Here is a 22,216-nt window from a genome sequence, read left to right as displayed (position 1 = left end):
AATTATTATTAGTCTTAGTCTTGTGGTAACACCGGCCAATTGTTTTTGGCATGTTAGACAAGGGTTGTTGAGATTGCGTTTAAACGAAACTAATTATCAATCCATTACATATTTAAACAAGTTTGAGCAATCCTTGAAATGGAACAACCCGGGCGAAAGATTCACGAGTTTTATAATTTCTCTCGTATGTTTATAAACATACTATTATTCTAGAGAAGCAATTATTGTAAAGCTTTTTTCGAGAGGATCACGTTGACAGCAAACGCTTAATTATGTAAACCTAAGATTGCCAAATTTTCAGTTCTTGGAAGAAGAAAATATTATCTAACAAGAGGAAATGAGGATCTCAGACGGAAGCAATTTTCCTCTTAATTCCTATGAAATGTAAAAAAAACCTATTAAACTCTTCATTCCTCCTTAAAAAACTTCAAGGCTGAAAACTATTTTCTGTCATTTGATTTCGATATTGATTGACACGAATCATATTGAAGTTGTACTCAAGCATCACAAACAATCTCTTGAACTCTCGAATTGCCCCCATGACACGTCAAGATTTGTTCAAATGAAATCTTAAATCTAATGATGCTCACTGAAAGGCCCCTAGGGGTCTTCTTATCTCTTGATTCTCAAGAATCTAGGCCTGACAGGCAAGCTACAACATCACTTATTGTAATTAATCAAGCAATCACGCTCCCAGGTTAAATTTAGTGCAACGAGCCTAATATCCAGTCTATATGAGCTACTCAGACCATTGGGTTGATATCTCTCTCGAGCAAATCAATTCCGACCCTGACGCCCTCTTTGATAGACGCTCTACATTATCCGTTTATCCGCAAGCCCAGACCAGGTAAAGTCAAGAAATGTCTTATTCCCACCTACTTATAATTCTTCAATATACGAAGCTCTTATTGGTTTCTTTATCCCGTTCCTTTTTCGTTTTTTTGCGTTATAAAAAGTATATATGAAAGTTGAAGGCGAGATGTGGAAATAGAGCTCTGCCAAGGAGAGAAGTGTCATCCTCTATCTCATGTGGAGTGATGATTCATTCTTTTGTTAATTTGAATCTTAAGTGATATTTTAGTGAAATGCACTGGATAGGGAATTATTTTCCTAAATACGCATTCATTGGGTGTGTGGGGACAAAGCAAATCTTACGGTTCGGAAAATTCTCAAAACGTTGACAAATCATGTTAATGGAAGAAGGTTGAGGAAGGCATTTACTTTGGTAAGTGCTTGACAAACAAAACAAACGATTCATTGCCACATTGGTTTGTTGAAAGGCTCAACTTCATTTCCCCAATTCAATCCAAGCAAAATGTATGACAGACAGCATTACAGTTGCTGATATTGTTCCTTTTTGCAATTCTCATTGTCAAAACATGTTTTTCACGAAAGCATTGGGTTCCAGGGTCTTAAAATCATTTATCCTCTTTCTCGAGTATGTAATAGACAAGTACGTCAATTTGTTCACTCAAAACACTATTTGCTCAAATGGCTGGAGTTCATCCAAGCAAGGGCAATACTCTTTCTCTAGAACTCTAAGATATTTTTGTCTGGGACTGCGGGTAGTTGAGAAATCAATAAGAGCTTGTAAACAAGAGGTAATCAAGGCCCTGTTAATAACCTTACTTACGATTACTAGGAAATCGTTCTGCCAAAGAATAATGGCCAAAAAGATGGCGTTGTCTTGCGGAGGAATTTTGGTCGTGGTTGGAATTTCGTTTGCGACGTTTCTCGCCTCAACAACAGGTTTGATTAGCAATATGAAAATTTTGATATCGTTCGATTTGGAAACATCTTAATGTATTTTAGTTCTCGACGGCATCAATCAAAAGGCGAATTTGAAAGGGACTGAGACAAAATTTGACAATTAGTTAAACTATTTTGCAACCTTTACTTGAAACTTTTGTTTTCATTTCAACCAGCAATCCTTGTGTAGGAAGACAGTACGTATTGAATAGTAAAAAACATCGCTTATTGATATCCTTGAGCAATTGCCACGCTTTACTTTAAAGTCGTTCAAAGGTCCAAAAGAGTTCATCTGACTTCAAACCCGTGTCATGATTGGGTCATAATGTATTTTTTTGTTGTTTTAGAATATCATTGATTCAAGTCAATTGGGAGCCAATTACGTACTTACCGACTAATCTTTTCTATCGAGATATTTTTAAAAAATCATGGCTTGAAGTGTACTAAACAATTGTTCAAATCGGAAAACTATTTTGGTCAAACGTGGCTTTTTTTGCTTTCATTCAAAAAAATATACACCCACATATAAAAAACTTGCATTGCTTTCATACAAGCATTTCAAATTTGACATAAATAAGAAGTCAATTCCTCTTCCTGGTCTTTTTCCAACTTTACAATTTGAATTCCATATTACATTTTCATTTAACGTACTGACAATATTTTTGAGACCCTCTTCAAAGCGACCATATTACAGTGTCTGTAGTACCTTTAATCCTTTAATAATTGAAGGCATTAAAATAATTAATGTCAAGTCAGTTTTAAGGGCAGCAAAATTGTATGATAATTTATATTACATTTTTGTCTCTTTCGCCACCAGACGCCCCTTTTTGGAATATAACTTGGACCCTAAGGTCAAGAACCATAAACTTACCTTGAGCACATTCATTCCAATCGAATTCAAATCAGGATTTCCCTATCTTTAGCGTTTCAAATTTAATTCAAGCTAACGATTAGGCCAAAATCGATATCCTATCAAAACTTTTTTACAGCCAGTGATTTAGTACCAAGAAATGAAATTGCTGATACTAATGGATTTTGCACACCTGTATATGGGCTTCAAAACGATCCATGACAAAAATTGGTTATAGAAACCTACATGGAACTTGGCAAAGTCTAAGTGAAACCCGCTAACCCCAAGCTTTATATGAATGAGCAACTCTCTTGTAGCATTCTTTCAGTTTTAATTTGTCTGATATTTTTTTAGTCGTTCAAGAAGCACTAAATGAGCCTAAAAGCTCTAAAATCTTACAAAAATAAAGTGGCAGATATTAGGAATCAGTCCACCTGAATCTGCTTGGCCTTCCCTTGGTTTGCAGGAGATAAGTTAACAATACCTGTAAAGCGTCCTCTGGCGGTAAGAAGGTGTCAATACTCTAGCTTTTCTTTTCGTAGGTACAATTTGCAAATTCTAACAGAATTTACCTTGATTAAACCAATACCTACTTCTCTTCTTTGGTTCGTTGTGTCTAGATCTCATCTTGTAGAAAGCTCTTGAATTAAGACTAACCTCTCTTGGATTTTAGGTTCGCCCACCCTTGGAATGGATATGAAGATTGGAAGCAAGGGCAAACAAGCTGAGGAAACTTGTACCACAGAGGCTTGCGTGGTCGCCGGTAAGTTTTTTTTTGTTGGCTTATTCTCAAGTTTATGGACCTGCAAAATCTCCCAGATTGCAGGCGTGTCTTCCGAGAATCACGAATCTCGCAAGGTCTTGCAGTTCTTGGGAAAATATGTGCCTCTTTTTCTCGACATACTAGGGCTTCCGTCATCAGGGAAAATTATTGCATTGGCAAATCGTTAAGAAATATATTAATATTAGGGAAAATCGGAAAACTGAAATGACCCTTTATGATATTCATCAGAAATTAATCACTGAAAAGATTAAGCAGATATTTCCAAAACCAATCTACTTCACGAGGCATGGAACAAAAATTGATGAAGCAAAACAAAGTTTCACTTGAGAGAAAACATTGCCAGATCCTTACAAGCATGCATGAAATATTGTACAAAGTCAATAAACGACATTAAATGTTAAAAAAACTTAAGTAAAATCCGAAATCAGCTCATCGTCTATTTTGATTTGCCTCTTACACATTCAACTAGGTTTAATAGGGCCCGTATTTGCGACGTCAGACAACCCAAATGAATTGGGGAAGAGACACAGTAGATTGCTATATAAACTACTCGTAACATGCCAGGAACGCAATTTCTTGTGACCTGGGTCACTAATTGTACCTACACTTTTGATAGAATTAACCAAAAACAACTCAAGCGCATTATAATTCGATAAAGAGGAATTGACCCAATCGGCCGATATTTGGTAGAGGCTAATTCACAAAGCGCCCTCTGAAGTGCAGAACAGGAACCATATTTCGTGTGGCGTAAATATCTTTTGGCTACATAAACAAAAGGCACCCCATTTTATTCGTTATAGAACATGAAGAGATGCAGTAATCATAATCAATTTTGCAAATAGTAAGAATATTCGAATGCACTACGTAGAGGTCAGGTTCTTGTGGAGAACGATTTAGCACTAATTGCAAACCGCAATAAAACCAGAGTCATCAAAACCCTTATTTCAGGTATTGTTCAAAATACTACATAATATACATACGAACCACTTTGAAGTATCTACCAAAAGGTAGAAATCATTATTTCAATTCGTGTATTATTACTATAAATTATAGGGCATGTTAAGTGAAGGAAATTAAAGAAAAATGAAGGGCAGCAACCCTGATACTACGTATTTTAAGGAAGACAACTATAACTGTCAACCGTGCCGGACATAGATTGAATTTGTCCTCTAGTTCAGGGACCCAGTTTGTTGAAGCAAACAGTATTCTGATATGAAAACTGCACAAAAATAACATATTTTTGAGTTTTGTAGCACAATTCATTCGATATTTGAAAATTCATTTGGATTGAAGAGTGAGTGCAAGTGCAGATTGGCTACAATGTTTGTCTTATTCATCCCTCCTCAAAATGCTGAAAATCAGTGTTGCCACTCTATATTTTTCTTGAATGTCCTTTGCTTGATATGCCCTATGCTTTGACAACGGATTTAGTCACTTATGTCTCAGGATGATCGATGAGACATTAAACTCAACCTTTGAAACACTCACGAAATTTGAGGTACACTATCTGATCATGAAAAAAAAAGACATTTTTAAAGCAAACTTATTATGGGGATTACACTTCCTTCAGATAGACAAGTATTGGAAAAAATAGGCATGGTGATCAACGTTCTCCTAAACTGGACCGTTTTCGAGAATATTTCTGGGTAACTTATCGGTTTGAATCATTTGTAATTTTATCTTTGAGTTTCTCGTCCTCACTTACCACTACCAGAAATTCTTTTCATCTAAATTCAGTGTACCAGACTCACTGATCAATACATGCAAGGTATTATGCTACAAATATATCGCGAATAATATTCTTTGTCCTCTTAATATAGAACTCTGTCTTGCACCATGGCAGCATGCCTTTTAATTGTTTGAATGAAAAAAAAATCTGCTCATTCGAAATAAATACTTCATTTTTGTATCATAATGCAGCTGCTGACATCATCAAATCCTTGGATGAGACCGCGGATCCCTGTGAGGACTTTTTCCAATTTTCTTGCGGAGGTTGGGTGGCTTCGAACGTGATCCCGGATTCCAAATCCAAATGGGGCAAGTTCTACGAGCTCAGGGAGGCTGTGGACCAAGCTGTACGGAGTAGGTTTCCATTCAAATTCATGTAACGCCTGGTCTGGCCTCTTTCATAATTCGGGTTTGTCCTCAGCTATTGTTGAGACGCCTATTGAGGCTGAGGACGCTCAAGCCGTGAAGAATATGAAGAACCTTTACAATGGCTGTTTGAATGTGGGTAAGTCATTGTGGCATCGAAGTCTTATCCTGAGAGCAGTTGAGCGATGTAACCATAAATACCGGGTTCTTGGTTGCTAGACGCCATTGAGGCCCAAGGTTATAACAAATTTGTGGACATGGTCTACGGAGACGAATTTGGTGGATGGCCCATGATTCAAACCTCTTGGGATGGGAGTGTGTTCTCTACGGAAAAAGTGGCTGGGGACAACTTGAGGACTTGGTTAAGTTCCACTTTGATTTCGGTGTACGCCTACTTGGACAGCTTTGATACCAGTCGGAATGTGCTCTATGTAAGTGCTTACATATTCCTTTGTTCTTCCTCTTTTGGCGCTTGAAAACGATTGTTTATGAAATTGGGTAAGAAAGTAATGTTTCCAAAATATTTGGTTCATCCGAGAATCAAATTAGCTCGAAGTAGAATTATTAGGTGTTAAGGACAATGTACCTATTACACATGGATGAAGTTCCCCAGCCAACATTGTCCTCTGAGTAATCTATTAATTTATTAGATGTAGAATAATTCGGCAATTCACTTTCTCCCTCCGTTTTTCCGATAAATTACCGATTTTTTTGCAAAAAGAGCAAACCTGATCGGACGAATTCAAAAGGTAGAAAAATATAAGTTTGAAATTTTCGAACGAGAAACAAACTTTGGATGATGGTGAAATTTCTCAACATAAGAATTTTTTTTGAGAGTTATTTACATCTAAGGTATATCAAGAAAAGGTAAGATGGCAATCTGGCAACTACGTGGCTGCCCGTTACTACTAGCTGTGGCGGCACTCCGATGATGAAGAAAAGAGAGAAGTGCATGGACCAGGACATAAAGCACATGTCTTTATCGTATTATGATAAAAACCATATTGCTAAAATAATTCAAGGAACATCTTACAAAGTTATACTTTACTTGACATTCAGATTGACTGTGACAGACATGATATTGGTAATCTTTTGGGCTCTCGAATGGCAACTTGATTATCAAATCTTCATGATTTGGAAATTTTTAGACCATTATCATCAAAATTGATGTCATTATTTAGAAAAACTATGCGCTTTGGGGACCTCAGACGCGAACTGATGTCACGAAATTGACCGCGAAATTCAAACGGAGAGCCTTTTCGAAACTTCCTTCTTGCTTAAATTTAATATTATGACATTTTTTTCAGAATATCTTCTGGTTTTGTAATCGCAGGATTGAAGCAAACGTATTTAGCATTTGTGAAAGAATACTAAGTCATAATATAGAAACTAATTACTGAACATTTAGCTCTGGAAAATGTAATATCATTGCTCTCCCGAATGATTCTAAGCTCTATTGCAACATTTAGTCGCAAAACCGCTCAAAAAATGCAATTGAGCTTTTTCAAAAAAAACCATTAAAGAGAGTGCAAAAATGCATACGAAAACGCAGATGCATTTGCACGTTTCAGTTAGTGAAAAGGCCAATAAACAAAAGAGCACCATTCAGCAAAAATGCAAGCATCCATTGCAAATATAGCTGTAATATTATATAAAAGTAAAAGGTACAAAAAAGACGAAATTCAACCTTTCATTTTACTAGCACTGGGGATTGCATTCCCTGTAACGGTCAAAAAAGCCCGCCCAAAAAAGCAAATAAGAAAAGAAAGAAACGGTCATTGAAAAAGGCTGCATACAACTTCTCCAGAAAGTTTGTTTCAGTAAATGAATTAAATTTGTAACTTAAGCAAACACGCGAAGTGAAGTACGTTGCCAAAGAAGCCCTTTATACTAAAGAGCTTTGAGCAAAAATAATCGTATTCTAGAAGAAAGGAAACGAATCGAAGATCTCGTGCTTGGTAATGTGCCCAATTAGTGGAAAACAGGAAAACAATGGAGTACATCCAGATTCATTTTGAACCCTTACAAAGCGTAATGTTGAAAGGTTTTACTGAAAGCTTAGTGACCAAGCCGTTCAAAGGGTAAAAAATGACGAAGTTGAGCAAGAAGAAGAAGAAAACTGAATTAGATAGCAAATGTGCAAAAAAACCTGGAAAATATTGCACACTCAAATTAAAATACTGATTAAAAAAAAACATAAAACGTGCAAAATATTCGAATTTAAGAAATGATACTAAATAATAGCAATTGTAGCAAACAAATTTTAGTGTTAAATGAAACTTAAATAAGCAACAAACTTATTCTGACACCACCAGAAATGTTACGAGAAAAGATGTAAAGATCTCTGTCCAAAACAAGCAGGGATGAGAAATTATTAAAAGCCATTTTCTACCACCTGGCAGAAATTGGTGGCAGAAAATGGCAGAAATTGGTCCAAAATAAGTGGCAAAAACCGGCAGAAAATGGCCAAAAATGGCAGAAAATAGAATTCTTTGTATTATTCTAAATCATCTTTTTATATTATATACGATCACTTCCATTAATTTTTAAGCCTACCTGTATGTAGTTTTTACACGTTGGGATGTGGATTTTGCATTGAATGTGGGATACAACCACTAAACGTCATTGGTGTGTGATCGAGTTTGAATTTTGCCACCGCAATCGATTTAAGTCAGGGATGCCATTGGACTTAAACTTTTTAAGTCAAAATGACGGCAATTGCAGTTAAAAAAGTTTTATCATATTCAATAACCAATTTGAAGACTTTGAAAAAAACCTGTTATTTTTGGAGACCGCAAGCGGTCTATGGATACTGTTATCGATTCAATCAACCATCAAACAATATAAATATAAATATTTGAGGAACATTTTGCATTTCAGCCAATGCTATATCAATGCTTTGTAGCAAAGGACGCTTGAAAAACTTATCCAAACCATACGATCCTTCTTGTCTTTGACATATTTTAGAATCGAGATCGGCCATTCTAACCACCGGCGGCCATTTTTGACCACCTTCCAACAATTTCTGCCATTTTTTACCACTTTGTGGCCACATCACTTGTGGCCAGCGATGGCAAAATTCGACTTTGGAGGAATTTCTGCCACTTTCTGCCACCATTTTCTGCCACTTGGTCAGAAATGGCTTTCAATGATTTCTCATCCCTGCTTGTGGCAGAAAATGGCAAAAATTCGATCAATCTCGATTCCTCCCATCGCTGAAAACAAGGGTTTCTATTATTTTCATGCCGCTATGTAGTGTAAAATCTCAGTAGCTCGCAAAGATCCTTACCCAAAATAGGTCAATTTAAATTTGATGTGAACAATATTCTCACAGAATATATATACTGATATATTTATTGAGCATAAAATTGCTAAGTACTTATTTAGTAAATACTAATACCAATAATCTATTTCATAGTTTCTACCATGTTTTTACTGCATCTTTTGGGATAGTCTTAAAGAAATGTATCGCACGGTCTTCAATTTACAGATCGATCAAACCAGTTTGGCACTCCCTCGAGACTTCTACATTGACCAAGACACTTACGCCGATTACATCTCTGCCTACAAGAACTACATCGTGGATATTGCCCGTGTAATGACCCGAGAGATCGGTTCGGGCGTCTCCGATACCGCTCTTATTCAGGCTGCCGACAACATTGTGGCTTTTGAGACCAAATTGGCCATTGGAGTGGTCCCCGATTCTGAGAGGCGAAATGCCACCGAAATGTACAACCCAATGACCTACACAGAGCTCAAGAACAAATACCCGGTAAGCTCTGCCGAAATCATGCGAACATGGTGGACATGGAATAAATGATTCGATTTTGGCTTTGTGACAGATCTTTTGGAATGACTACTTTGGACGAGTTTTCACCGACACTGACGTGGTTTTGGAGGAATCTGAAACGGTGATTGTGGTCGAACCGGAATACTTTGATTGGCTCCTACCTGTTTTGATTGCCACCCCGGAAAATATCCTATGTAAGCAGGGATGGGAAATTATTAAAAGCCATTTTTGACCACATATGGCAGAAAATGGTGGCAGAGAGTGGCAGAAAATTCCTTCAAAGTCGAATTTTGGCCAGCGTTGTTTGTAAGTGGATCGAGATTTGCGGCCAACAAAACAGCTTACCTTATTAGTCAGATCAGCAGTTTTTTTTTCAATTAGAAAAGTGATCGGCAGCATTTTTTTCTCTTTACCTCCTGGAGGTAGGTTGCAATTCTTGTAAACACGCATAATACGAAGAAAGCTCAGGATGTTATTGCTTTGGCGCGTAAACCAGTTTTTCAATGACAAAAAAGACATTTCATAAGGGCACTTATTTGCAATGTCACACGACCCAAAGAAAATGGGAAGAGGCACCATAGATTGCTACATAAACTGCTCTTGCCGTAACTTGAACGCAATTTCTTTTCCTGACATTATGTGACCCGAGGCACTAATTGAAAATAAGATTTTGATATAATTAGTCAAAAACAACACAAACGCATTTTAAATCAATAACAAGGAATTGGCCCAATCTGCCCTTTATTTGGTAGAGGCTGAATGACAAAGGGCCCTCTGAAGTGCAGAACGTAAAACATATTTTCGTGCAGAGTAAGGGGGCTATTGAAGATCAAATTTTATACATAATGGGGCACCCCCACGTGGTGTCGTGAATGCAAATTTTGAAATGCGACAGCACTAATTTGTACCCAGTCGCATTTCAAAATGTGCGTTCACGAAACTATCTGATACTCTTAGTAGGTGCAACTGGGTACAAATCGCATCTCAAAATATGCATTCACGAAACCATGCGGGGGTGCCCCATTTGATCGATTTATTGTAATCTAAACGCGAGAGCAAGATAGTACATTGAATGAAGGAAAATGTATTGAAGGACGTCAAGCAGGATTTTTATTTACGTGATTTGAAGTTCTAATCGGATAAGAACTTGCCTCAAGTTGCAAGAATGCACTTGCGTTCCTTTTATCAACAACTTCGAACTAGAGCTCTAGGTAGGGAGATGACAATTCAAAACTTAATTTTCCTCACAAAATTTAGGATCCTCCAAAAATTGTTGAACTTCCGGCAAACGATGTGTTCCTTTCTTCGTTCAACCAGAACAACCCAATAACAATGAACAGCGCCATGGTTTGTTCAAAATGAGATTTAACTGACTTGGTCAGCGTCACACTCATCTATTTAGAGCTCTACATTAATCCAGTTACAACGCTTGTCCTAAAGCATGATAATGTTCAAGTCAATTTCGACTGAGTCACACTTTCAAATATTCAGAGGTCCCTTTATTACTAGAACAGCAAGTTTGTTTTGACTCCTTTTTGCCAGTTTTGTTTTTGTGAGCTAGACTTTGGTGGAATAGGTTCCACTAAATTAGATTATGACTGATGAGATTAGAAATCGACTACTTTGCGTTTTGACCATGTTTCAGCAAGCATCACACGTTAGTCTGCAACTCCTTTGAGTCAAAAAAAGTGAAGTTGCAATTCAAAATTTCTGTTCACCCACAGCATGGTTGACAAAACCTGTATTTGTTGAATTCCAGCTGATTACCTTTATTGGAGCCGCTTAATGAGTATGGTGAGCCAAGGACCCAAGGAAATGCGTGACATTGAGTTCCAATTTTCATCGATTCTTTACGGACAATCTGCTCCTTCCCCCAGGTATTTTTTGTCGTTCCTTTACATTGCAAATCAGGAGTAGATTTTCATTTATAGTAAATTGTTTAATTGACATCGGAAATTCTACTAGCATTGGTCTCCCTCTTCCGTAAGTGCTAGGTTTTGTTTCGTCCCGATCACATTTTCCACCCACATTACTTGAGTTCTTAACGTTTAATATGCGTCAGTTGAATAAGGTTTCAATTGGAGCAAAAAGTATTGATCATTGTTTCAGGTGACCAAAGGTGGGTGTTCAATGGTTGAACTTTAATCCTTTATTAGCGACGTCCGCTCGATTAACACCATTGCTACTTTTTGATCTCAACAGAACGATAACTTTGATATTTGGTAATCCATAAAACTTGAATTAATATAATTCGTTTGAGGGTAAGTTAAGCACCAAAAATGATTAATTCTTAGCTTTCTCGTTTGCTTTGGTTTTTCTGGAACAAATTTCGTGCTAATGTCCAACAAAAGCAAAAAAACAGATCCTGCATTGACGCTTACGGTTCAGTCATACCATTTGTTAGGTTGACATTTTATGCCACATTATTGTGACATTTTACCAATTGGTGAAGCAGCTATAACTTTTGTCAATTTTCAATAACATAATTGCTCAGAATTACTAGCGTTAAAAAAATGTTGTTTTCATTGGAATTTCGCAAGACGAGTCTTTTTTGCTAAAACTGACTGTAGCAAAAGACTCTAGCCCAGCAAAAAGTCAAAAAATCAAAGGACTCGCCCCGGCACTCAGAATTACCGATAAACAACATTAACATTTTGATTCACGATGCCCACCACTATTGTCTAGAAAGTGATGACGTCTGGCTGCGTTTTATGGTTCCATCTTTACCCAAGAATGAAACTTTTAACCTTGCCTCAGACAACTTCCAAGTGTGTCCCTTTTGAGAACAAAGTTCAAACAGCAATGAGAATCTCTTGGGATCAAATTTCAGATGGAGCACATGCGTCTCAAAAGCCTCTAGAGAGGATCAAGGCTTTGCTTATGCCATTGGAAGCGAATATATTCGTCTCAAGTTTGACGATCAAACTCGAGCTGATGCCGATGCCCTGGTGACAGATCTTCGAGGAGCTTTCAAGGAACTTGTCACTGAGTCCGTTTGGATGGACACTGACACGCAAGTAAGACTCAGTTCCTTTGTGCGAACAAATCATTGTCTCCCTTTTTTGACGAATTTCTCGGCTTTCAAGATTACAAATGGCCGACAAAAAACAATTCGAAATTAAAGGGAAATGTTGCGCTATTAATGGATATTTCTTCTTCTTTTTTGCGGTCGTCCTTAGCGCTGCTGGGATTGCAATCCCAGCAATTCAAGACGAGAAATTTATAAATTTTACTTAACTTTTATTTATGCATATTATGCATATTATATCGACCAACGAATTAGAGTTGGCAGATCTGGTTAACCCTTGAATATAAGTTTGTTCGGGAATTTTAGTCAAAACCTTGTCCAAATCTGACTTAAATCCTGCTACTGGATCAACGCCTACATACGACCTACGAATATTTGAAGGCAGCAAATTAAACAATGAAGGAGCCCGAGAAAGAAGAGATGTGGACTTCATTGTTCGAACCAAACCCGGATTCTCGAGGGCTTGAAGGTGCTCTCAAAACGCACATTAAGCCTCTACGGTCACTAGAATTGACCCTAAAACCTGGGTCGGGACAAGGCTCATGAGTGTTTTTGAAAAGACACAGTATCAGATACCTTTCGTACCTTCTCTGAATATTGTACAATCCCAACTTTTCTAACCTCTCCCAATACGAGAGCTCTGTTTAAGGATATTCATGTATCTCTCGTAGCTAAAAAGACAGTTACTGTCTCAATATTACAATATCAATAAATAGATTGACATGGTAGGAAATGTCACGTAAGCTTGTTATATTTAACTGTTAAAAGCTCGCTCTATAAGGCAATATTTCTTGTAACATTTACGAATATAATAAATCAGAATAAAACCAAAACGATAAGGAAAAGCATTCTGATGCATATTGCAGCTGAAGGTACCATAAAAATCTAAAACCCCGGAATAATTTGCGCCTGAAGTCAAAATTTCGAAAACGCAAAAAGAGATGAATTTATAAGCATAAAAAAAACTCGACCCATTTCATTGAATACGAAAAGGCAAACGAAGATTTTTTCTAAACTTATAAGCTTGTTTTCGTTCCCTTAAATTCAGATGCGTACGATGTTGAGCCAAAGGGTCAACCATTTTTCTAATGTTCTATTTTACAGGTTTTGGCTCAAGACAAGGCTGATCAAATCATTCAATTGGTCGGATATCCCGATTGGATCATTGATGATGAAGAATTGGATCAACGTTACGAGACGGTGAGCAAGTGAAATATCAGACTTAAAGTGCCTTGGTTATTCAATCGTCGTCCTCTGTTTCATTAGAACATTGGGCTGATGTACAAAATAGAAAGAATAGTGGTTATAACTACCATGTTCTTGCATGAGTTTCATCAGTCTTTTTTGATGTGGACTTTCTTTGCATTTATCCCTAGTATCCTGAAACCAGTGATTCTAACCATTTCGACAACATCAAAGGCACCATGTATGCTTATCAGACTTTGTCTTTGAACACCTTGCGGAAAACTCCAGACAGAAGCGAGTAAGGAAAACATTTTACCTTAATATTAGTGCATACGAATTTGATTTAGCTTATTCTGAAATTTCAGATGGATTACCCAACCCGCCATCGTGAATGCCTTCTACTCTCCCAGCTATAATACCATTTGTAAGTACTTCAAGTAATGAGTGTGACAATAGAAGATAAGTGTGCACGGTGGTAACAAAGCCCTATCAAGTTTTGGGAGAAATACCCAAACATATTTTGGGATTTTTCTTTCTCAGAAAATCATAAAAGAAACTTAGATTTTATTGCTTTTTCGAATCCTAGCCCACAAAAACACGTCCATGCCTAAACACATAAAAGACTGAAAAATTCATAAACCTGATTTTAAAAAATTAGATAGTAATTAGTTGGACATTGTGACACAATCTATTTAACCGATACTAATTTGTAAGGGATTTCATGATCCAATTTTCATCGCTTTTAGCTTCACAACATCTAGTTATATCTTAAATGCACTTTTGGTGATTATAAAATCTTCTTTCAAACGTGTGCTTTTAGTGACCTTGCAAAAGTAAAGGGAATGGTAAGTGTGGAGGTGTTCACCGCAAATAAGACAGTTGCAGGTCATGAACAAACAGGGGTGAAATTCCTTTCTGGAGCATGTGACATAGTGGTCTGTGTCTAAAGCCTCCTTGAAGATGTTTCGTTGTCTGATTGGGGTCAAGAATGGAAAATGGTACAGCTCCGCCAAAAATATGAAGGAATGTTGGGCAAAAGATTCGTTTCAAATGACGCAATAGCTAGCTGATTGAAGAGAGTTAGTCCGAGACCAGAAAACACTCTGCCAAACTTTAGGGTCGATACTCTGTTGACAGCAATATTTTGAAGCCAGGATGTTAGGGTATAGGTTGAAGTGAGGAAGTAAATTAAAGAGTTGTTGCAATGGATTGGAAGCCCAAGGTACTGTTTGAGCTATTTAGAAAACACCGAATCGGTAGAACCCCCAAGCGTTTTGTGAAATTGGAGATGTGATCCAGGCCGGGAGCGCGTATTTGTATATTGGTAGAATATAAACTTGGAATATCCGCAAGGCTAATGAGAAAGGGAGGGTTTTCAGGTTTAAGCGCGGAAACAGGAAGCCAATCCTAGCCCTCGCCTTTGTGTTCAAGTCCATCAGGTGTCCAGATGAAACTATTTGAGTAGAGAATGTTATTCCGAGGTACATTGAACTTATTGACTTGTTCCAAAGCATGCCCATTAAAAAAGAATTCCATATTCTATGGATTTGGGGCAAAAGTACTGAAATATAAGCAAACCAATTCCACTTCACTTGAATCACAATCAAGATTTTGTTATTGGATATAATATTCACGTTTGTTTTGGAAAAAATATTGTTATTTATTTCAAGTTATGTTTTGCCATATTAGCATCAGGTGTTAGTCATCACTTGTCTCTTATGATCATCAAAAGGCATATTCAAGATGAGGAGATATTGGTCAATAATGCTGCTGTGGAGGACGCTACAGATTGATGTTTTTTGCCCTGCCATCTAACTAATTGGGGCAATGAAACGTTTAAGTTATGAATTTAAATAGACCAATAATGTTACGTTTGCAGGCATGCAAGCAAGCTCAACAAACATAGGGTTGCTGCTGACCACTTTTGCAAGACTAACTTGGTCTCTGGACTCCCACACCTAACTGCATATATGGAAAATAATGTTGATTTTGAAATGCAGCTTTGATGAAAATCTAATGCTGAAGGATATAGAAGCTCATTGGATAAAATTGTTTACCAGTTCCGTCCAGAATTGCGTCAGATTGTTTTTTTTAACAATCCGCTTTTCACGAGAAAATCCTATTGACCGGTAGATGGCGGTACTTGCTCTAATTGATGACGGCAACTTGAAAACGCCCATTGAAACCAGGTTTCAAATGCACATTTCCTTCATGCTTATTACAATGATTAGGGACTTCGTATTAAGGGGAATTTATCTTTATTTCTCGGTAATAAATAACGAAATAGATATTCGACTCAGTCCAGCGTCTTAGTTGTAAGAAGGAGGGGGGTAGGTGGGGGTGTACTTGGGTTCGTACTTGGGTTGGTATGGCTCATACTTGGGCTCATATTTGGGCTCATACTTGGGTTTGTAGGACTCGTACTTGGGCTCTCCCTCGTATTGGACATCAGCCACATACCCGTCATACCCATCAACAGTGTAGGTGACCTTCTGTGTGCGGCCGTCGGGGAGGAGCACGTTGTATCCACCGTTGGTGTTGTATCCCTCACGAGCCTCATTGGCATCGAAGTTCAAACCGGCATATTCATCCTTGACCTCATAATTGTATTGGTAGGAGGCGGGCTCCTCTGGGTAAGAAGGTTGTTTGTAGCTAGGTTGGTAGCTAGGTTGATATCTGGGCTCATAACGGGGGGCGTTATCAGCAGCGGCAAGGGCGGCAAGGGCGGCAAGGCCAAGGGCGGCAACAAAGGACTAGAAGAGGGATTGAATGGATTAGTACCAAAGCGCAATATTTGAATTGCCCGCTTAGGTTTACCTTCATGATGATTGTTCGGCTGAGAATTTTCAACTGATGCTCGTCCTCTGTGGACCATTGGTTTATATACCGGACCGGATATGCAACTGCGGTATTGTTATTGATTGACAACGGTGTCCTGATCCTGATTCTTGGGTGGGTATTCTGGTTTTGTACGGAAATGTTCTACCTCCCATTCCTCTTGAGTAGGTACGTGAGGTTATCTATGAAGAATCTGATACATGGTCGTCCAGTTTGAGGGGAGGGGGGAATTTATCAACTTGTTCATCAAAATATGCAAGTATTTCGGAAAGTGTTCAGAGAATTTGCCGGGAAGAAGTATTTGATGTAGGATTAAGAAAAGTGTCAGAAAACAGATTGATTTTGTAAACTTAAGGTGGTCCTCTTTGCAACTAGAAAATACATAACCAATTTTCTTTCAGCTTTCCCTGCTGGCATTTTGCAAGCCCCATTCTTTGGCAAAGGCTACCCCAGGTAAATCATATTCATAACGAGTGGTTCTCAAAGTTAGTTATTCTTGGTAATTATACTTGGTAGATACTTGAACTATGGTGCCATCGGTGTCGTGATGGGCCATGAGATCACTCATGGATTTGACGACCAAGGTAAAGTTGAATGTCCATATACGTACAGTAAGTGTTATTACTTTAATAACACGTCGTGTTGGTTCTTGCACTTCAGGTCGACAATACGATGGTAGTGGTAGTATCAAGCAATGGTGGTCTGATGAGACAATCAATGCCTTTGCTGACCAAGTCCAGTGTTATATTGACCAATATGACAACTACTACTTGGAAGAATTGGGCGAGGATGTTCATGTAAGTTTGAAAATGAATAGGCAAAGAAATTTCCAGTTTTTGAAATTTTCACCATAAAAAGAATTGAATCGGTAAAACTCAGGGACGCCATCTACATCTAGTGTCTCCATGCTTTGTGGTTAACGGCGGGCTTTATGAGCGCAGATCATTTTCCTGGTATGTTTTCATGTGTTCCCGTTATCCCAAGAATGAAAACCTGATATGAACTAACAATATCTTGCATGTATAATTTATTTCTTTTGTGGTTCTTGCTTCACCAAATTTTGGAGAGACTGGAAGTTTTGTGATCGTGCATGTCAAGCCAGGGATTTTCGAACTCATACTTTTTATAGCTCCACGATGCCTTAATTCAAAATTCATTTTCTTGACATAACTATTACACCCTAATGCCACGACACCATTGTCCTCCCACTTGATAAACATATTTAAATTGTCGTTTCCACGAGGTGGCCTTTTTTTAGTGTCTAAAATGTTGATAGAGGCCAGATCAGTTAAATAATCATCTATTCACGTTTAGGTCAATGGCAAAGCCACTCAAGGTGAGAACGTGGCGGACAATGGTGGCCTTCATGAGGCCTTCAGAGCGTATCAGAACTCAGTTGAAAGCCAAGGAGCCGAGGGACCTTTGCCTGGATTGGAGTCCTTCTCCAGTGAACAGATGTTCTTCATTGCTTATGCCCAGGTAAAGAACGTAGTTTTTGATTGATTAAAATCTTATTCAAACACTCGTCCATCCCAATTCGATTATCTCAAGGCCTGAAATCAAGAGGAGGTAAGATTGAGAAAAATATATTCTTCAATGAAAATTAATTTTCATGCGTATCAATTTGAATCTGAAAGAAAATGAACCGCGGCTAGTGGAAACTTTATTTCATGGTTGTTGGTTCACGAGTGTCAAGCAACAAGAGAAAGCAGATATCGACGAATCAAACGTTGACCTCTAATAGTCTAGATTTTGCCTTGCCGAACGGTTTTTTAGAGGGTCATCAATCTCTCTTGGTGAAGTTTATTCAAGTTCGGATCTCTCAAAGTTGACACCGTCAACACCTCTGACTCCATTGAGCAACGCCTTTGAAGTACTTGGAACTTGTCAAAGGTGGCGCGACCGTCTCAACGTTCTTCAACATAAATTAATGTGATAAACTTTAAGAAAGAAAGCAACTGACATTGAATAGATGGCCTTTCCTCTCTGAAACTGTTTCAGGGGGAAATCGTTATCTTTTATCCCACAAGCTAAGGGATAATTGTTTAAGTACTTCTACGTTCAGTTTTGTAATTAGACATTAAGTCTATAAACCTTCAAACTACTCTCAAGTTTTGTGGACAGCTTCAACTTTTTTTGCTTTGATCTTTCAATAATTGGCTTCTAAACACTTGTACTCAGTTTTGTTCTTCCCTTTGCAACAGAGACCATTTCAATTGCCAATCCTAGCCTGCCATACTTACAAGTTACTGCTATTATTATGTGATGAAATAAAACCATGTGTCTTGTCTTTCAGGTTTGGTGTGAGAAACAGACCGACGGCGGTTTGTTGAACCAGGTTCTGACCGACCCGCACTCCCCTGGCAAATACCGCGTTTGGGGCCCGGTTTCCAACTCGCCTGACTTCGTGACTGCCTTCAACTGTCCGGCCAACTCCAACATGAACCGCCCCAACAAATGTGTCTTATGGTAGAGGGAGAAATAATGATCAGAAAAGCAGTTCAGTGATTGTTGAGGAGTTTTATTAACCGCGTCAAATCAGCTACTCTTGGTGAAAGTCGACATTTGAATACCGGCTTGAAAGTCTTGTGAGGCTTTCTTGCCGTTGATCACCAGGACTAGAGGACTTTCCACTCGCACCAAATCAAACGAGATTGTCTAAAATGGAAGGACAGAAGTAACAATTAGTGAATGGACAGCTGAATTGATTGAACTGAACATGCTGGTGTAGTCGAATGGTTAAGAGGCAACGGGAATAAGACAAGAAACTAATCCCCAGATTTCAAACCCCGGTCTTGTAAGTAAAGCTTTGGAAAAAGAGTGAGATAGGTCTCGGAGGTCTACTCTCCTTCCCGACCTTTTCTTCATTAAAAAAAAATGTTTTAGACACTAAAGATTGCAATCACAGCAGGCTTCTTTAACTTCTACTTTCACCGTTTTAACAGCCTCCTTTCTTTCCAATTTATCACATATTTTTCCGCGCCCTAAATACTTCCATAACTAACTCCATGTCCATAGTACCTTGTCTTCACGAACGATTGATATCTTGGAAAAATAAGGCTCTGCGATGGCCACGGAGTCCCCAATGATGACGCCTTTGCCGGGGGAGACGTTGTACAAGTTCACAGCAATGCAATGCCCACTTCGATCAGCCAGACAAAATGTGCTAAAATGCAATCAATGTTGTCATATGTCATGATTCATGAACCATAAAACATCATAGCATTTGACGAACATTCTGTTCTGGCAACTTACAAGGGAACACCGTCGAGTGACTGCAAACTGAAAATGACCTTGCCCAGAATGACTTTTCTCTCATTAAGGCCTTCTGTAAGCTTTTCGAAAGGGATGTCTTCAAGGTTCACACTTGGGCCTGAGGCCGGCAGGAATTTGCCACCGCCATAAGGACCCAAAGATTTGGGATGAATACTTTCGATCAGACTGTTGAAGCGTTTCGTTTTGAGCTTTCCTATTATGTAGGAAGTAATCGCAAATAATGAATATTTATGTCCGCAACAGGTACGTTCAAATCTGAGCCCTAACCTTTTTGTTGAATAAGGCTGAAGAGATCACAGAGCCACTTGAAGAGAGCCTTGGCATGGTCTTTGGGACTCTCCCATTCGGGATCCAAGGCTGATGCGCGATCAAAACATTCCAGCGCCCCCGAATAGTCCTCCTCGTACTTTAGGGCCTGGAAAAAGTGCATTGAACATTTAAAACCCAATACTAAGACGACGTGTCTACAGCTCTCAGAATTTGGAAGTAACTTCACCGAAATAACACAATAATAACGACCCATATCTAGGTTAATGCGACTATCCAAACCAAAATCAAAGTGTTTCAAAGCATTGGTACTTACCACACCTTTGTTGTAAAACAAATCAGGCGACGATTTGGCCACCAAGTCTTTTTCCTAAAACATGGAGCAGAATCTTGAAAAACAAAACTCATCTTAACAACTGTCATGACTGGCACACCCCTTACAGCTTGTTTATAGGCCGACATGGCCTGTTTCAAAGTGCGAGGATTCTGTGAAATCGTGAAGAAATGAGCCAGATAAGCATTTCCTAAAACGGCCCAAGAGAGCCCGTCTGAAGTGTCCATTTGAACGGATTCACGGGCTTTGGATAGGCCGCTCTCGACGTTGCGAATGCGGTCCTCATGGCTCAGGTTGGAGGCGGGGGCTTGGCGGAGAGTAATCGACAGATTTCGAAGACACACTTTGTGAGATTCCTGTAATTAGCCAAGTCCAACATGCAATTGTCTTTCATTTGTAGGGTTCGGAAAACAAAGTGATGATAATTGGTAAAAACTTATTTATTTCGTTTTACGTACTCGGTGGCCAAAATTAAATTGCAATAATAGTTACAAACGTTATTGTCATTTGTTGGTTGTAACGGGAAAATCAGGATAGAATACTTGTGGGTCAAAAAATAAATGGCTGATTTGGTTTAAAAACATACTCCTTAGAATACCTTTATAGTAAATAAAGGACAACATATGTCACTTAGAACATACACCCAAGATGAAATCCATCATTTTCTTAAAGACATCAACGGTGCAGTTCTAATGCCTGCTCCAAATTGAGCTTCCTCAACAAGCCACTTGACCTTTGATCGACAGATGGCAATAGTGTCCGAAAGTGATGACGTCAACCGGAAAAGGTCTATTCACTTACGTGATTCAAGGCGCCTTCAAAACAGGTTCGAGCCGTTTCAGTGTCGCCACGTTTCCAATGGCATTCGCCCAACTCATTCCAAGCCTTCACCAATTTGGGATCAAGTTTGACCGAGCGAGACAGAAGCTTCTCAGCCTCACCGTTGTGATCCCGAGCGATATTCAAGGCCCGGCCATGATAAAACAAGGCCTCGGCCTTTAGCTTAGGATCACCACTGAATTCAGCCTCATACTTGGCTATAAAAGTAATGAAACTCGTAATAACTCATTGGGAAGTGAGGGGGGAGGATCATCCAGGAATCTGACCTTGAATGCGGTTCAATTGGTCCACCGTCTGATCCAGTTGGTTTTGAACCAATTGGGCCTTTTCTTGGGCCTGGGAAAGCGGGTGGGATTCAAAGAAGAGATCGCGAAAGGAATACAAATCTTCCACTAACGTCTAAAAAGAGTGATAGTCTTTCATCAAAGAACCGGCAGTAAAACATATGGCTCAAATATGATGAATAGAGTTATACATCCAGCTCCTTTTGAACAGCTCTCCCTTAATTACGGAAAACTATGCTTTCAATGATTGCGACCAAAAAACAAAAAAAAACAGAAAAATTTCAGCTATTTTTACATGAAAATAGATTCTCCTTTGAGCCTGTCTTGAAACACGATTCCATTCATGGTTAAAAGAGTCGTGGCCCAATGTTCACTTTTCACATAAAAGCAAGCCAATCAAAAAGGGGAACACTGAAAACGTGAACTAGTCACTTGACTTTAAACTTTCTGCCGCTCGTTTCCTGGACCTGGGTCCCACATCTTTTTTGATTCCATGATTCCATGGATCATCATTGGATTACCTCCATGGTTCGCAGGCCAAGATTGGACGGCGAGGCCTGAACGGTGGAATGTGGCAAGCTCATATCCTGAGATGAAGGAAGAATCTGCATCATTCCAAGATTGACATTATTTTCAGCTCAAGTTGACCTTTTCGATTATTTTTGTGATTGGCATGTCTATCAGGGTGACTGGCACCATCAATTTGAATAGTGTCATATTGCGGTTCAAGGTTGTATTTTTAGCTTATTTCTCCTTTCGGCTCGATCTTTCTATCCATGAATGCTTCAAAATCAAGGATACCCATAAAAGGGGGATTGGACATGGCCATTGGCGAAACTAGGTAACTTTGTGATGATAATGTTTAAGTTCCCCAAAAGTTACTGATATACGATGTTG

General features: G+C 38.7%; 3 protein-coding genes across 3 annotated transcripts; 1 reads left to right on the top strand and 2 right to left on the bottom strand.

The window, feature by feature from the left end:
• Positions 1-689: 689 nt before the first annotated feature.
• Positions 690-18,803, top strand: LOC131882041 (endothelin-converting enzyme homolog). Its single transcript, XM_059229073.1, has 18 exons — positions 690-847; positions 1,643-1,749; positions 3,273-3,362; positions 5,304-5,465; positions 5,533-5,616; positions 5,697-5,908; positions 8,968-9,249; positions 9,320-9,461; positions 11,027-11,144; positions 12,098-12,284; positions 13,400-13,495; positions 13,672-13,778; positions 13,846-13,904; positions 16,720-16,771; positions 16,835-16,902; positions 16,979-17,115; positions 17,633-17,797; positions 18,615-18,803. The coding sequence occupies exons 1-18, from the start codon at positions 735-737 to the stop codon at positions 18,789-18,791; spliced, it is 2,358 nt and encodes a 785-aa protein (XP_059085056.1). The 5' UTR covers positions 690-734; the 3' UTR covers positions 18,792-18,803.
• LOC131882043 (cuticle protein 19-like) lies at positions 15,724-16,400 on the bottom strand. Its single transcript, XM_059229075.1, has 2 exons — positions 16,298-16,400; positions 15,724-16,233 (listed from the first exon to the last, which is right to left on the bottom strand). Exons 1-2 carry the CDS (start codon positions 16,301-16,303, stop codon positions 15,790-15,792), a joined length of 450 nt encoding a protein of 149 aa, XP_059085058.1. The 5' UTR covers positions 16,304-16,400; the 3' UTR covers positions 15,724-15,789.
• Positions 18,804-18,818: 15 nt separating the features above from the next.
• Positions 18,819-21,992, bottom strand: LOC131882042 (tetratricopeptide repeat protein 5-like). Its single transcript, XM_059229074.1, has 9 exons — positions 21,841-21,992; positions 21,302-21,434; positions 20,997-21,232; positions 20,303-20,551; positions 20,178-20,231; positions 19,862-20,009; positions 19,574-19,787; positions 19,340-19,484; positions 18,819-18,976 (listed from the first exon to the last, which is right to left on the bottom strand). The coding sequence occupies exons 1-9, from the start codon at positions 21,931-21,933 to the stop codon at positions 18,857-18,859; spliced, it is 1,392 nt and encodes a 463-aa protein (XP_059085057.1). The 5' UTR covers positions 21,934-21,992; the 3' UTR covers positions 18,819-18,856.
• Between the last annotated feature and the right edge of the window lie 224 nt (positions 21,993-22,216).

Source organism: Tigriopus californicus, chromosome 6 (genome assembly GCF_007210705.1).
Source record: "Tigriopus californicus strain San Diego chromosome 6, Tcal_SD_v2.1, whole genome shotgun sequence".
NCBI classification, from domain to species: Eukaryota; Metazoa; Arthropoda; class Copepoda; order Harpacticoida; family Harpacticidae; genus Tigriopus; species Tigriopus californicus.
This window is presented reverse-complemented; position numbering and strand designations above follow the sequence as displayed.